General features: G+C 37.2%; 5 protein-coding genes across 5 annotated transcripts; all 5 read left to right on the top strand.

The window, feature by feature from the left end:
• Positions 1-35: 35 nt before the first annotated feature.
• On the top strand, positions 36-1,836 carry LOC106435394 (ras-related protein RABA4d). Its single transcript, XM_013876272.3, has 2 exons — positions 36-581; positions 1,159-1,836. The coding sequence occupies exons 1-2, from the start codon at positions 355-357 to the stop codon at positions 1,598-1,600; spliced, it is 669 nt and encodes a 222-aa protein (XP_013731726.1). The 5' UTR covers positions 36-354; the 3' UTR covers positions 1,601-1,836.
• Positions 1,837-3,203: 1,367 nt separating this feature from the next.
• BNAC05G40870D (protein ABHD18) lies at positions 3,204-5,625 on the top strand. The gene is made up of 5 exons (XM_013876257.3): positions 3,204-3,869; positions 4,405-4,489; positions 4,601-4,770; positions 4,868-5,142; positions 5,224-5,625. Exons 1-5 carry the CDS (start codon positions 3,491-3,493, stop codon positions 5,395-5,397), a joined length of 1,083 nt encoding a protein of 360 aa, XP_013731711.1. The 5' UTR covers positions 3,204-3,490; the 3' UTR covers positions 5,398-5,625.
• A 412-nt stretch (positions 5,626-6,037) lies between these two features.
• Positions 6,038-7,771, top strand: LOC106435396 (leucine-rich repeat protein FLOR 1-like). Its single transcript, XM_013876273.3, has 2 exons — positions 6,038-6,811; positions 7,179-7,771. The coding sequence occupies exons 1-2, from the start codon at positions 6,217-6,219 to the stop codon at positions 7,553-7,555; spliced, it is 972 nt and encodes a 323-aa protein (XP_013731727.1). The 5' UTR covers positions 6,038-6,216; the 3' UTR covers positions 7,556-7,771.
• A 532-nt stretch (positions 7,772-8,303) lies between these two features.
• On the top strand, positions 8,304-10,324 carry LOC106435398 (leucine-rich repeat protein FLOR 1-like). Its single transcript, XM_013876275.3, has 2 exons — positions 8,304-9,077; positions 9,783-10,324. Exons 1-2 carry the CDS (start codon positions 8,471-8,473, stop codon positions 10,157-10,159), a joined length of 984 nt encoding a protein of 327 aa, XP_013731729.1. The 5' UTR covers positions 8,304-8,470; the 3' UTR covers positions 10,160-10,324.
• A 485-nt stretch (positions 10,325-10,809) lies between these two features.
• Positions 10,810-12,897, top strand: LOC106435397 (leucine-rich repeat protein FLOR 1-like). The gene is made up of 2 exons (XM_013876274.3): positions 10,810-12,003; positions 12,395-12,897. Exons 1-2 carry the CDS (start codon positions 11,409-11,411, stop codon positions 12,769-12,771), a joined length of 972 nt encoding a protein of 323 aa, XP_013731728.1. The 5' UTR covers positions 10,810-11,408; the 3' UTR covers positions 12,772-12,897.
• Positions 12,898-13,273: the final 376 nt, after the last annotated feature.

A 13,273-nucleotide genomic window follows, 5' to 3' on the forward strand; every position in this document is an offset into this window, starting at 1 on the left:
AAATTAAAATGGTTAAGCGATTTAACGGTCAAGATGATTTCATGGTTTAGTGTGGAATACGTGGTACACGCCACACAGGAATAGAGTAACTGGGTCCCGCATCGGCCGTTAATCCGCCCTTTTTCGCTTTCTTCCAATTGGCTCGTTTCCCTTTGTCTCTCTTTCCGTATCCAATGCCTAACCACCATTCTGTCCTCGCTCTTTGATCTTGAGTTCCTTTGTCCGTTCATGGTAGATTCGGCTGCTTACGTGCGCAATACGAATCCGAGAGAGAGAGAGGAGCCTTTCGATTACGTGATCTGCAATTATCTGGACGTTTTTGTTTCCGACCAATAAGGTGAACGGATCCGAAATATGTCTAATCTGCAAGGAGATTACAACCAAAAGATCGACTATGTATTCAAAGTGGTGTTGATCGGTGATTCCGCCGTTGGCAAAACTCAGCTGCTGGCTCGGTTCGCTAGGAACGAGTTCAGCGTCGACTCTAAAGCCACCATCGGTGTCGAGTTCCAGACTAAAACGCTCGTCATCGATAACAAAACCGTCAAAGCTCAGATTTGGGATACCGCTGGCCAAGAAAGGTTTGCACATTCCACTTATTTAAATTGCTTATGATCTCTCAAACCGGGCATTAATTATTTGAGAGAGTGACATGTGCATGTATAGAATGTGGTAAAGATATTCTGTATCTGTAAATTACAACTACCCTTTGATGATTGTCGGAAACATTCACAACTCATCCATTTGATCGATTGGTGTTGGCAGAAATGTATTCGAATATTAGGCAACATACGATCCTATTTAAGTATATACGAGTAACAGGTTGGAATCTTCTGGAAATGTATTCCAAAGTTTTAGTTCTTTTATTTTTTCAAGTGGCAACAAAATTCAAATAAGATTGTTGTTTATCTTAAAGATATCATCACCTTTACTGAACAAGATTGCTCCACATTGCTTTTGTTTACTCCATGCCACTTTTTTTTGTCAGCTACTCTATGCCGCTTATGTGAACCAGTTTCTGCTTTCTTTGTCTCGTAACTATTCATGTGTACTCATTAAATAAGCTTATATTTCATGCATTACTTCTATAGTTTGATATATGTCATACTAAAGGCAACATGACTATCTAATTGTTTGACCGTTCCTTTAATTTTTTAGATACCGAGCGGTGACAAGTGCATACTACCGTGGAGCTGTTGGGGCAATGTTGGTCTATGACATGACCAAACGTCAATCATTTGATCACATGGCTAAATGGCTGGAAGAATTAAGAGGACATGCGGACAAAAACATAGTCATTATGCTTATTGGAAACAAATGTGATCTTGGAAGCTTAAGAGCAGTGCCAACAGAAGATGCACAAGAGTTTGCACAGAGAGAGAACTTGTTCTTCATGGAAACATCTGCTCTCGAGGCTACCAATGTCGAAACCGCGTTTTTGACCATCTTAACAGAGATCTATCGAATAATCAGTAAGAAAACCTTAACGGCTGATGATGATGACGCTGATGGGAATTCAAGTCTTTTAAAGGGGACTAGGATCATCATTCCGAGTGAGCAGGAGACTGGGAAAAGAGGTGGATGTTGCGGCAAATCGTAACTCACAAAGCAAAAGACAATACATGATCGTGTTTTTTTTTTTGGTTCTTGTTGTTTTTGTTTTGTTCAGCCTTAACCATATTTTCTTGATACGAAACAATAAGCGGAGATTTACTACAGAAAAAGTATGAGTGTGAAACCAAGAGCCCACATTTTTGCATACCACGCAACATTTTCAGATAGTGACTGTTTATTTTTGACTTTTTCTTGGGTTCACAAACCAATAGAAAGTTGTCATTTTAGATCTACTATCTTTTAATTAAGGAAACAAAATAACTTGCCAAATTATATTATGCTTTTAAAATAAAAAAATAAAAAATTAAATAAATAAAAATAACAATAGTTCTAAAAAAAGATTATTTAAAAAAAAATATTTATTTTTAAGATTTATAGTTTAGTGTTTAAGATTTATAATTTAGAATTTATCCAAATGTTTAGTGTTTTTCCAAGGGTTTAGGGTTTACCTAAGGGTTTAGGGTTTACCCAAGGGTTTAGGGTTTACCCAAGGGTTTAAGGTTTTCCCAAGGGTTTAGGGTTTAGGATTAGAGTTTAGGGTTTAGTGTTTTGTTGACAACATGTTTAGTGTTTTTTCAAGGGTTTAGGGGTTTACCCAAGGATTTAGGGTTTACCCAAAGATTTAGGGTTTAGGATTTGAGTTTAGAGTTTAGTATTAGAGCTTAGGGTTTAGTGTTTTGTTGACAACATTTTTTTTATTTTGAATTCGTTTTTTATATATTATTTTTATTTATTTTTAAATTTTATTTTGAAAAAACAATATAATTTGCAAGTTATTTGGTTTCCTTAATTAAAAGATACTAGATTTAAAATGACAATTTTTTATTGGTTGGTGAACCTTTAGGTTCACCCCCTAGGGTGAACTCAAGAATAACTCTTTATTTTTTGGAGAAACTGAGAGTAGTAGGTGAATGAATATATTTTGTTTCACGTACGCCCATAATATTTTTCTATGGCCGTAAGTACATACACTACCAAAGTCTAATTATCTACAATAACAACAAGAACATATATCTTCCTCTAGTGCTGCACACGTTCTCATGGTTTGTGTGGTTATTATGTTCACAATTATAATTAACAACCTGATGTAATAATATACTTATTAATATTGTTGTAGAGGTTAGCTAAGCATAATCAATTTAAAATATTATGATCGACTTTATATTGAATCATGTGATGTTTTAAAATTACTTAATGGAAATATGGAAAAGAGTATTGTTTCTAAAATCTATTGTGGCTGATATGAATATGCAGCTTGATTGGTTTATATTCTACGAAAAGCGAAGAACAGAACAAATCAATGAAATCACATAAGAAACCATTAATTCTTAAACCTTATCAAAGAAAATAAAAGAAGCAAAATCAGACCATGCATTTATCAAGCAACTTTTGTTACCTGTACCGAGAATCAAAAAAAAAAAAAAAAAGACAACCAGTAAACAGAGGCCCAGCAGATTTCAACCATTTCATACTTTTGGCTTCAAAATAATAATATTTATTTTTTTCACAAAAATGTCACTGTCAAATAGTATTTTTAATGAATAATCTCTAAAAAAGACCAAACACACAAAACGGGGACCCATTCAATGACAGCGTGGCACCATATCATATGATTAGTCACAAAGCCCACCGTTTCTCTCTCTCTCTCTCTTCTGCGGTTTTCTTCTCTTGGCCTATCTCCTTCTTAGGTTTAATCTCCGTCGATCCATCACAACATTAACGTTTGCTTTCGATTCCGTAACCTTTAATCCCAAGTCAAATCCTCAACGCTGTCATCGATTCAACAAAGTAACAAAATATATCTGCTTTCTTCTTTCTCATCAGATCTGAAAAAACACCCGATTCCAAATTCCACATTCTCTCGATCAGTTAAACAATGGTATCCGCCAGATTGGGAATGCTCCACTACGTAATCGACCACGTCTACGGAGCCTTCATGCACCGCACGAGGATAACCCCTCCCTTCTTCTCCCGAGGCTGGGGCGGTCCCAAGCTCGAGCTCCTCGAGCGGATGGCTAAGCAGCTCTTCCCTATGTACGTCGAAGGTCACAATTGGCCGCCGCCGTTGGTCCGTCCCGTGTGGAGGACCGTCTGGGAGACGAAGACCGCTCGTCTCAGAGAAGGCGTTTTCCAGACTCCATGTGATGACGAGCTTACCGCTGCTCTGCCTCCAGAGTCTCGCACGGCCAGAGTTGCCTGGCTTGTTCCTAAAAACGTTCCTCCCCAGAAGATGTCTTGTGTCGTTCATCTTGCAGGTAACAACGCGCCATGGAAACAGAAACGAATTGATATGTGGTATAATGGGTTTGTTTAGTTGTTGATGTGATCTTGATTTGTGCACACAAAGTTGTGGCTTCTTGGTTGTTTGTGATTGATATATATGCAATGTTCAAGATATAGCTTGGCATTTTATGGGATTATTGATTAGACGGATGCCTAGACCGATTTTTTTAGTGCATAGACTAATTTAAAAGAAAATAGTTTTAGAAAAATCATTTTGTTTAGGTCTGATTTGTCGACTAGACAAGGTCTAAATCATTTTTTAGAACACTGACTATATGCCAGTTGCTCTTAAATTTGTAAATGGGATTATTGATTAGACGGATGCCTAGACCACCAATTTTTTAAAAATTCTTTATATTTTAAACCGATTTTAAAATATTTAGACGGCAAATCATTTTGTTTTGGTCTGATTTGCCGTCTAAATATTTATAAAACACTGGATATATGTCAATTGCTCATAAATTAGTAAATATTATATATTTTTGATTATGGTTTGGATTGTTGTAGGCACAGGTGATCATACATATGACAGGAGACTGCGTTTGGGTGGGCCTTTGGTGAAGCAAAACATTGCAACCATGGTGCTGGAAAGGTAATCTTAGAGAGACTCTTTCTCTCATTTGATGAAAGCTTTTTAGCTTTGGCCGCTTTTGAAGCTTTTGCCATGTTTTTGATCAAACATAGATAATGAATGCCACTGCAGCCCTTTATATGGCCGAAGGCGTCCGTTTCTACAGCGTGGAGCGAGGCTTCTCTGTGTTAGCGATCTTCTTTTACTTGGGAGGGCAACGATTGATGAGTCCCGCAGTCTTCTCCACTGGCTAGACACCGAGGAAGGCTTTGGAAAGATGGGTGTTTGTGGGCTTAGTATGGGTAAGTTCAAGAACAACTTGTGAGCTATTGACACTGTGTTACGGATGCTTTCTAGGACTAGCCACTGTATTTTGAAAAGTCTTGTGAATATATGAAGGAGGAGTACATGCTTCGATGGTTGGATCACTTCATCCAACACCAGTTGCAACGCTTCCTTTCCTGTCTCCACACTCTGCAGTTGTTGCATTCTGCGAAGGAATACTAAAGTATGGAACCGCTTGGGAGGCGCTGAGGGAAGAACTTGCGGCGCAGAAGATCACAATGACACTTGATGAAGTGAGAGAGAAGATGAGAACTGTTCTCTCCCTCACAGATGTCACTCGGTTCCCTATCCCCAAAAACCCTGATGCTGTTATCTTTGTTGCTGCAACTGTAAGTATAGAATTTTCAACAGTTTGTTATGGAGACACATTGCTAATGCTGCTGAATCTAATCTTTTATGATTTTGTATAGGATGATGGATACATACCGAAGCACTCTGTGTTGGAGCTTCAAAAGGCGTGGCCTGGTTCAGAAGTGAGATGGGTTACAGGTGGACACGTCTCCTCCTTTATTCTCCACAACGATGAGTTTCGCAGGGCAATAGTGGACGGTCTCGATAGAGTAGAGTGGAAGGAGTCATGGTGACCCAACATAACACAACTCCGTGTTAACTCAAAGAGAAGGGGTCTTCATGTATATGTCTTAAATCTCCTCTTGTTGTTGTATCATTTGTTCTTTTTAACATTCTTTTCGCTTTCAAAAGTGGTGAGGATATCTAATATCCACTTGATTTGGCCGTTGTATTGTTTCTGTCTCGACACACACAGCAACAGTTTCAGGGAACTTCACTTATTACATTCCATTATTAACTCATATGCAATAGATCTCTCTGTAGTTTGAAAAGGTTTTAGAGCTCTTTTGCCTTGCTTTCACTGTAATCTGGAAAGTCTTGTGAATATAATGAGAGGTACATGCATCGATGGTTGGATCGATTCATCCGAAACACTTCCATTTCTATTATCATAAACATTGATTTTAACACGTTTTGCTTTTCTCTGAGAAAAGTGTCATGACGTGGTTATACTGTACTCATTAGTCGTCTAACATCTAACAATTATTATTAACCTTACGTATTATACTGTTCAAACATTTAGTACATGCGACTCTTTTAGCTGCATGTATATGAAATGGTTGCAGCATGGGAATGGTCGTGGAGTTTGAAGAAATCACTGAACCGAACCGGAGGACTTCTAACCGTACCAAGATTCCAAACCGGAGATGTATATGTAGCAGATGACTAAGTCTGTGCTTTTTTATTTAACTTCATGTTTTTACAAATAAGAGAAGAAATGGTCTTCCTTGTGTTTAGGAACCAAACAAAAACAGTTCTATTCCTTTTGGAACCATCAAAATCTCTGATATATATAGTGGCTTCACTGCGTCAAGGCAACCACTCATATCACAATGAAGCTCCTTCTTTGTCTCTCTATGCTCTTCATCTCTTCTCTCCCATCATCATACAGCTGCAACTCAAAAGACGAAAACACCCTCCTTCAAATCAAGAAACATTTTAACAACCCCGATCTCCTCTCCACATGGAACCCTGCAACCGACTGTTGTACTAGCTGGACCGGCATCGAGTGCACTAACGGCCGCGTCACGTTACTCTCTATGTCCAAAGACAACAACCTCGTCGGTCATATCCCGGACCAGATAGGCGACCTCCTCGAACTCCAATCACTCGAAATGAGTTACATGAATCTAACCGGAAACATACCACGCACCATCACTAAACTCAAGCACCTAGACTTCATCTTCTTAAAGTGGAACAGACTCTCCGGTCCGATTCCTGATTACATCAGCGAGCTCAAAAACGTAACGTTCATGGACCTCTCCTATAACAAGTTTACCGGTCCTGTTCCCGGTTGGCTTACTCAGATGCCGAAGCTTCAGACCTTTCAGATCGACAACAATTCGCTAACCGGTCCTATACCGAACTCTTTCGGTTCCTTTGCTGACAGCGTCCCTAATCTCTTCTTGAAAAACAATAAGCTCTCAGGTATACCAATATATATATTGTTTAATTATACTATTTCATAGCATAAGTAGTTTAATTAAGAATTTTTTTATTACAAAATATAAGTAGTTTTAAGATTTGTATGCACTTTTTACATTTATGTGACCAATTATGAAAACATTTTTATGATTAGTTATGAAAATGTTAAATTAGATTAAATATTAGTTTTTTGAAACATATAAGGAGGAGTATAACTTTAGATTTAAATATTTGATCTATAGATACACCAATTTGAGATTTCTTAAAATATGAATTATTTTTAGAGATCGTATTATTAATTATTTTCAGCACCAAATTGTTATTCTTATTATTGATTAATAAATCAAATTCATTAACATTGCTCTGGCAGGAAAAATACCGGAGTCGTTGTCAAAGATCGACTTTCAAGCAGTAGTTCTGGCGGGAAACAGTTTCACAGGAGATGGTTCAATGTTTTTCGGAGGGAACAAAAGAACAGTACAAGTGGATCTATCGAGAAACAAGTTTGAGTTCGATCTCTCCAAAGTTAAGTTCGGTAAGAGCATGGCTTTGTTGGATCTGAGCCATAACCGAATCTTCGGGAAACTTCCTAGGGAGCTGACCGAGCTACCTCTCCAGCGTTTCAACATTAGTTACAATCGTCTCTGCGGAAAAATCCCACGTGGTGGTAAACTTCAGACTTTTAAATCATATGAGTTCGCTCACAACCGCTGTCTTTGTGGGTCCCCGCTTAAGAAGGCTTGTTAAATTGATTTGTTTAGTGGCGTGACAACAAATAATTACGTTTTATCTGTACGATGATGATGTGTTAATTATCACTGCTTATCAAATGAATTGTTCCTTTGAGGAATTAATGCTGTTGTATCATTTGTTCTCTTTTTTAAGAATAACGTTCCTTTTCCTTTTAAAAGTGGTGGGTATACCGGTGATTCATTAGCTGAACTTGAAATGCCTTTGGCCATTATATCAGAGATCCTTGATAAAGATAATTTAATTATGAGAAATTTTAAAAATACTTTTGATAAAGATATTCTAAAATATATAAGTAGTCTCGTACAATGTAGATTCCCGCCAGGTATGAAAACTCACGTTTATTTTCTATAATAATAAGTAGTAGTTCATTAAATGGCTGGCAGCTCAGGGGCTTAATCAAGATCTTATTCACATTAGAAGATTCTTTGATCACTTATAAATTATCAGAGGAACGACGTACTACACGTCTACACCCAAGTTGTTCACATTATTTAATAACAGGATACAAAAATTGTTCACATTCGAAGTAATAAAATATTTATTGACTTTTGAAATACGATGTTTTTTTGGCTACTTAACATGCGATATGTAATACTTCCATATCATGCACAAAAAAAAAATGAAAAATGAATATTGCTGACACTTTCTACTAAAATCATACGAGGAGGACTTCTAACCGTACCAAGATCCCGAACTCCGAACCGACGATATATGTAGTAGACGACTAAGTCTTTGCTCATTTATTTAAGCTCATGTTTTGCAAAATAAGAGGAGAAGAATTGGTCTTCCTTGTGTTCCGGACCAAACAAACATAGTTATTGATTTCTATTGCCAGGCCATTGCTTTTGGAACCATGAAAACTCTGGTATATAGTAGCTTCACTGCTTCAAAATAACCACTCATATCACAATGAAGCTCCTTATTCGTCTCTCTATCTTCTTCGCTGCACTCTTCATCTCTTCTCTTCCATCATCTTACAGCTGCAACCCAAAAGACAAAAACACCCTCCTTCAAATCAAGAAACATTTTAACAACCCGAAACTCCTCTCCTCCTGGGATCCTCAAACCGACTGTTGTACTAGCTGGACAGGCATTGAGTGCACTAACGGCCGCGTCACATTATTCTCTATGGCCAACGACGACAGTGTCGTCGGTCAGATCCCGGACCAGATCGGCGACCTCCCTGAACTCCGTACACTCGAAATGAGTTCCATAAATCTAACCGGAAACATACCACGCACCATCACCAAACTCAAGCACCTCGTCCTCATCTTCTTAAGCTGGAACAGACTATCCGGTCCAATTCCTGATTACATCAGCGAGCTCAAAAGCGTTACGTTCTTGGACATCTCCTTTAACAAGTTTACCGGTCCTATTCCCGGTTGGCTTACTCAGATGCCGAAGCTTCAGACCTTTCAGGCAAACAACAATTCGCTAACCGGTCCTATACCGAACTCTTTCGGTTCCTTTGTAGGCAACGCCCCTAATCTTTTCTTGCCTTACAATAAGCTCTCAGGTATACCAATATTTTTTTTTCTCAATTGTAATATTTCATAATATAAGTAGTTTAGGATTTTTTTTTATATTACAAAATATAATTAAGTAGTTTTGACATTTGTATGCACTTTTTACATTTATGTCACCAATTATGCAAACATTTTTATGATCAGTTATAAGAAGGTTAAATATTTTCTTAATCATTGGACTTTCACTAAAAGACCTAGAGCATCATTATTGGTAAGCTTTAACATAGTCTCACCATTATATTAATGAAATTAAATGCAAAAAGTAAAAAAAAAAAAGAGAATCGATGCAATAAGTCTCTGCTGAGAAATTATATCTGATAGTTATGAAACTCAAATGCAAGGTGTCTTCTTTCTATTGCTCTACTTTTTAAAAATTTTAAATTATGGAAGTAAACAATATTATTATTATATACATTAGATACTTATAGGAAGACATTTACCGTTAATGATGCTTTTATATTTTGAAACATATGAGATGAATTATAACTTTAGGTTTAAATGTTGGATCTAAAAATACACTAATTTGAGATTTCTTAAAATATGGATATTTTTAAAGATCATGTTATTGATTATTTTCAGCACCATTGTTATTATTATTATTATTGATAATTTAGTAAATCATACTCCTTACCTTTCTCAAAAAGTGTCAGTTTGATAAATTTCAAGCCGAATATCCAATAACATTGCCCTGGCAGGAAAAATACCGGAGTCATTATCAAAGATCGACTTTCAAGCAGTAGTTTTGAAGGGAAATGGTTTCACAGGAGATGGTTCAATGTTTTTCGGAGGGAACAAAAGAACAGTACAATTGGATCTGTCGAGAAATTTGTTTGAGTTCGATCTCTCCAAGGTTAAGTTCGGTAAGAGCATGGCTTTGTTGGATCTGAGCCATAACCGAATCTTCGGGACGCTTCCTAGGGAACTGACTGAGCTACGTCTCGAGCGTTTCAACATTAGTTACAATCGTCTATGCGGAAAAATCCCACGTGGTGGTCAACTTCAGACCTTTAAATCATATGAGTTCGCTGAGAACCGCTGTCTTTGTGGGTCCCCACTTAAGAAGGCTTGTTAAGTTTGTTTTAATGGCGTGACTACAAATAACTACGTCTTATCTGTACGATGATGATGTGTTAAATATCACTGTTATTAAATGAATTGTTCCTTAGATGAATTAATGCTGTTGTATCATTTGTTCTTTTTTAAGAATAACATTCTTTTTGCTTTCAAAAGTGGTGGGTATATTTTGATCAAAAAAACAAAAAAAGTGGTGGGTATCTCTAGTATCCACTTGTTTGGCCGTTGTATTTGTTTCTATCTTGACACACAGCAACCGTTTTAAAGTTCATTCACTACACTCCACACTATTAACGCAGTTTTTCACACTGCTTTTCTTTGGAAAGTAAGTCATGTATTTTGTTAGACTTGACGTAAAAATAATAACATCATACAGGCTATTCATATCTAACATCTAACAAATTTGTCATCATCTGATATAAGTTCTCTGTGGTACGTACACAAGTTAATAGAGTGCATGCATGAAAAGGTAACCAAAGATACTCTTTGTAGTATCACGAGTTAAGTTCAAGTGTTAGGATTAGACTGATTTTTAATTGAGAGCCGTACAGAATCCGTCCGAGGGATCTATGTGATTGCATCCCCATGCATTGATTGAATTGTTCTTTTTCTTTGCTTTAACTGAAACCTAAAAAAGTCTTGTATATGTAGGAGGGGTACACGCTTCGATGGTTGGATCGCTTCATCCAACACAGTTGCAACACTTCCATTCCGATCTCCATACTATGCAGTTGCTGCATTCTGTGAAGGAAGACTAAAGCATGGAACTGTAGTGAAAAAAAAACATCATCAGTCACAAATTTTTAAAAATATTGGATGCTGATTGTATGAGTGTGATTGGTTTGATAGGATGGTGGATACATACAGAAACACTCTGTCTTGGAGCTTCAAAAAGCATGGCCAGGCTCATAAGTGAGTTCATATCATGCATGCACACAAAAATGAAATATGAACATTGCATACACTTCATACTAAAATAATCATACGAGAGAGAGAGACGGGGATATTGGATTGATGAAACATTGAACCGAACCGGAGGACTTCTAACCGTACCAAGATTCGAACATACGGTATATGTGGTAGACGACTAAGCCTCTGCTCATTTATTTAGGTTCTTGTTTTGCAAAATAAGAGGAGAATAATTGGTCTTCCTTGTGTCTAGGAACCAGACAGACATAGATTTTTGAGTTCTATTGCTTTTGGAACCATGCCTCACTGCGTCAAAAAATAACCACTCATATATCACAATGAAGCTCCTTCTTTGTCTCTCTATCTTCTTCATCTCTTCTCTCCCATCCTCTTACAGCTGCAACTCAAAAGACAAAAACACCCTCCTTCAAATCAAGAAACATTTTAACAACACGGAATTCCTCTCCTCATGGGATCCTCAAACCGACTGTTGTACAAGCTGGACAGGCATCGAGTGCACTAACGGCCGCGTCACATTATTCTCTATGGCCAACTACAGAACCCTCTACGGTCAGATCCCTGACCAGATCGGTGACCTCCTTGAACTCCGTACACTCGAAATGAGTCACATGAAACTAACCGGAAACATACCACGCACCATCACCAAACTCAAGCACCTCGTCTTCATCTTCTTACTGTGGAACAAACTATCCGGTCCAATTCCTGATTACATCAGCGAGCTCAAAAGCGTTACGTTCTTGGACATCTCCTTTAACAAGTTTACTGGTCCTATTCCCGGTTGGCTTACTCAGATGCCTAAGCTTCAGACCTTTCAGGCCGACAACAATTCGCTAACCGGTCCTGTACCGAACTCTTTCGGTTCCTTCGTAGGCAGCGTCCCTAATCTCTTCTTGAAAAACAATAAGCTCTCAGGTATACCAATATTTTTTTTTATTATACTTTTTCATAATATAAGTAGTTTAGGAATTTTTTTTCATATTACAAAATATAAGTAGTTTTGACATTTGTATGAAGTTTTTACACTTATGTGACCACTTATGCAAACATTTTTATCAATAGTTATGAAAAGGTTAAATATTTTCTTAATGATTGTACTTCACCAAAACACCTTATATTTTGAAACATATGAGGTGAAGAATAACTTTAGGTTTAAATGTTGGATCTAAAGATACACTAATTTGAGATTTCTTAAAATATGAATTATTTTTAAAGATCATATTATTAATTATTTTCAGCGCCAAATTGTCATTATTATTATCATTGATGATTTAATAAAATATATTCAATAACATTGCTCTGGCAGGAAAAATACCGGAGTCGTTGTCAAAGATGGACTTTCAAGCAGTAGTTCTGAAGGGAAACGGTTTCACAGGAGATGGTTCGATGTTTTTCGGAGGGAACAAAAGAACAGTACAAGTGGATCTGTCGAGAAACTTGTTTGAGTTTGATCTCTCCAAGATTAAGTTCGGTAAGAGCCTAGCTATGTTGGATCTGAGCCATAACCGAATCTTCGGGACGCTTCCTAGGGAGCTGACTCAGCTACATCTCGAGCGTTTCAACATTAGTTACAATCGTCTTTGCGGAAAAATCCCACGTGGTGGTCAACTTCAAACCTTTAAATCATATGAGTTCGCTGAGAACCGCTGTCTTTGTGGGTCCCCACTTAAGAAGGCTTGTTAAGTTTGTTTTAATGGCGTGACAACAAATAATTACGTTTTATCTGTACGATGATGATGTATTGATTATAACTGCTTATCAAATGAATTGTTCCTTGGATGAATTAATGATGTTGTATAATTTGTTCTTTCTTTAAGTGTTCTTTTTTTAAGAATAACATTCTTTTTGCTTTCAAAAGTGGTGGGTATCTCTAGTATCCACTTGTTTCCCGTTTGTATTGTTTCTATCCTAACCGTTTTTGGGAAGTTCATTCATTACACTTCACTATTAACGTAGTTTTTCACACTGTTTTTCTTTGGAAAGTAAGTCAACTATTTGGTAACAGACAAAGTGTCCCATATAGGTAGTTGAAAAATATCATAAGCAATATATAAGATAGATATGCCATTTTATTCCTTTTATCACCAATTGATTTTAGGTTGGAAGTCCAACTAGCTTAACATGGTATCAGAGCCCGATCCACGCAGTCCAACCAGATCCACATCGATCTAGCCCAAAGTTCTCA

This window comes from Brassica napus, chromosome C5 (assembly GCF_020379485.1).
Source record: "Brassica napus cultivar Da-Ae chromosome C5, Da-Ae, whole genome shotgun sequence".
Classification (NCBI taxonomy): Eukaryota; Viridiplantae; Streptophyta; class Magnoliopsida; order Brassicales; family Brassicaceae; genus Brassica; species Brassica napus.

Bases quoted from the DNA above. Each gene is read 5' to 3' on its own strand.
- LOC106435398 (XM_013876275.3), top strand. From the start codon at position 8,471: ATGAAGCTCCTTATTCGTCTCTCTATCTTCTTCGCTGCACTCTTCATC. The intron at 9,078-9,782 runs GTATACCAATAT...TTGCCCTGGCAG, and splicing joins GCCTTACAATAAGCTCTCAG to GAAAAATACCGGAGTCATTA.
- BNAC05G40870D (XM_013876257.3), top strand. From the start codon at position 3,491: ATGGTATCCGCCAGATTGGGAATGCTCCACTACGTAATCGACCACGTC. The intron at 3,870-4,404 runs GTAACAACGCGC...GGATTGTTGTAG, and splicing joins TTGTGTCGTTCATCTTGCAG to GCACAGGTGATCATACATAT. The intron at 4,771-4,867 runs GTAAGTTCAAGA...GAATATATGAAG, and splicing joins TGTTTGTGGGCTTAGTATGG to GAGGAGTACATGCTTCGATG.
- LOC106435396 (XM_013876273.3), top strand. From the start codon at position 6,217: ATGAAGCTCCTTCTTTGTCTCTCTATGCTCTTCATCTCTTCTCTCCCA. The intron at 6,812-7,178 runs GTATACCAATAT...TTGCTCTGGCAG, and splicing joins GAAAAACAATAAGCTCTCAG to GAAAAATACCGGAGTCGTTG.
- LOC106435397 (XM_013876274.3), top strand. From the start codon at position 11,409: ATGAAGCTCCTTCTTTGTCTCTCTATCTTCTTCATCTCTTCTCTCCCA. The intron at 12,004-12,394 runs GTATACCAATAT...TTGCTCTGGCAG, and splicing joins GAAAAACAATAAGCTCTCAG to GAAAAATACCGGAGTCGTTG.
- LOC106435394 (XM_013876272.3), top strand. From the start codon at position 355: ATGTCTAATCTGCAAGGAGATTACAACCAAAAGATCGACTATGTATTC. The intron at 582-1,158 runs GTTTGCACATTC...TTAATTTTTTAG, and splicing joins GATACCGCTGGCCAAGAAAG to ATACCGAGCGGTGACAAGTG.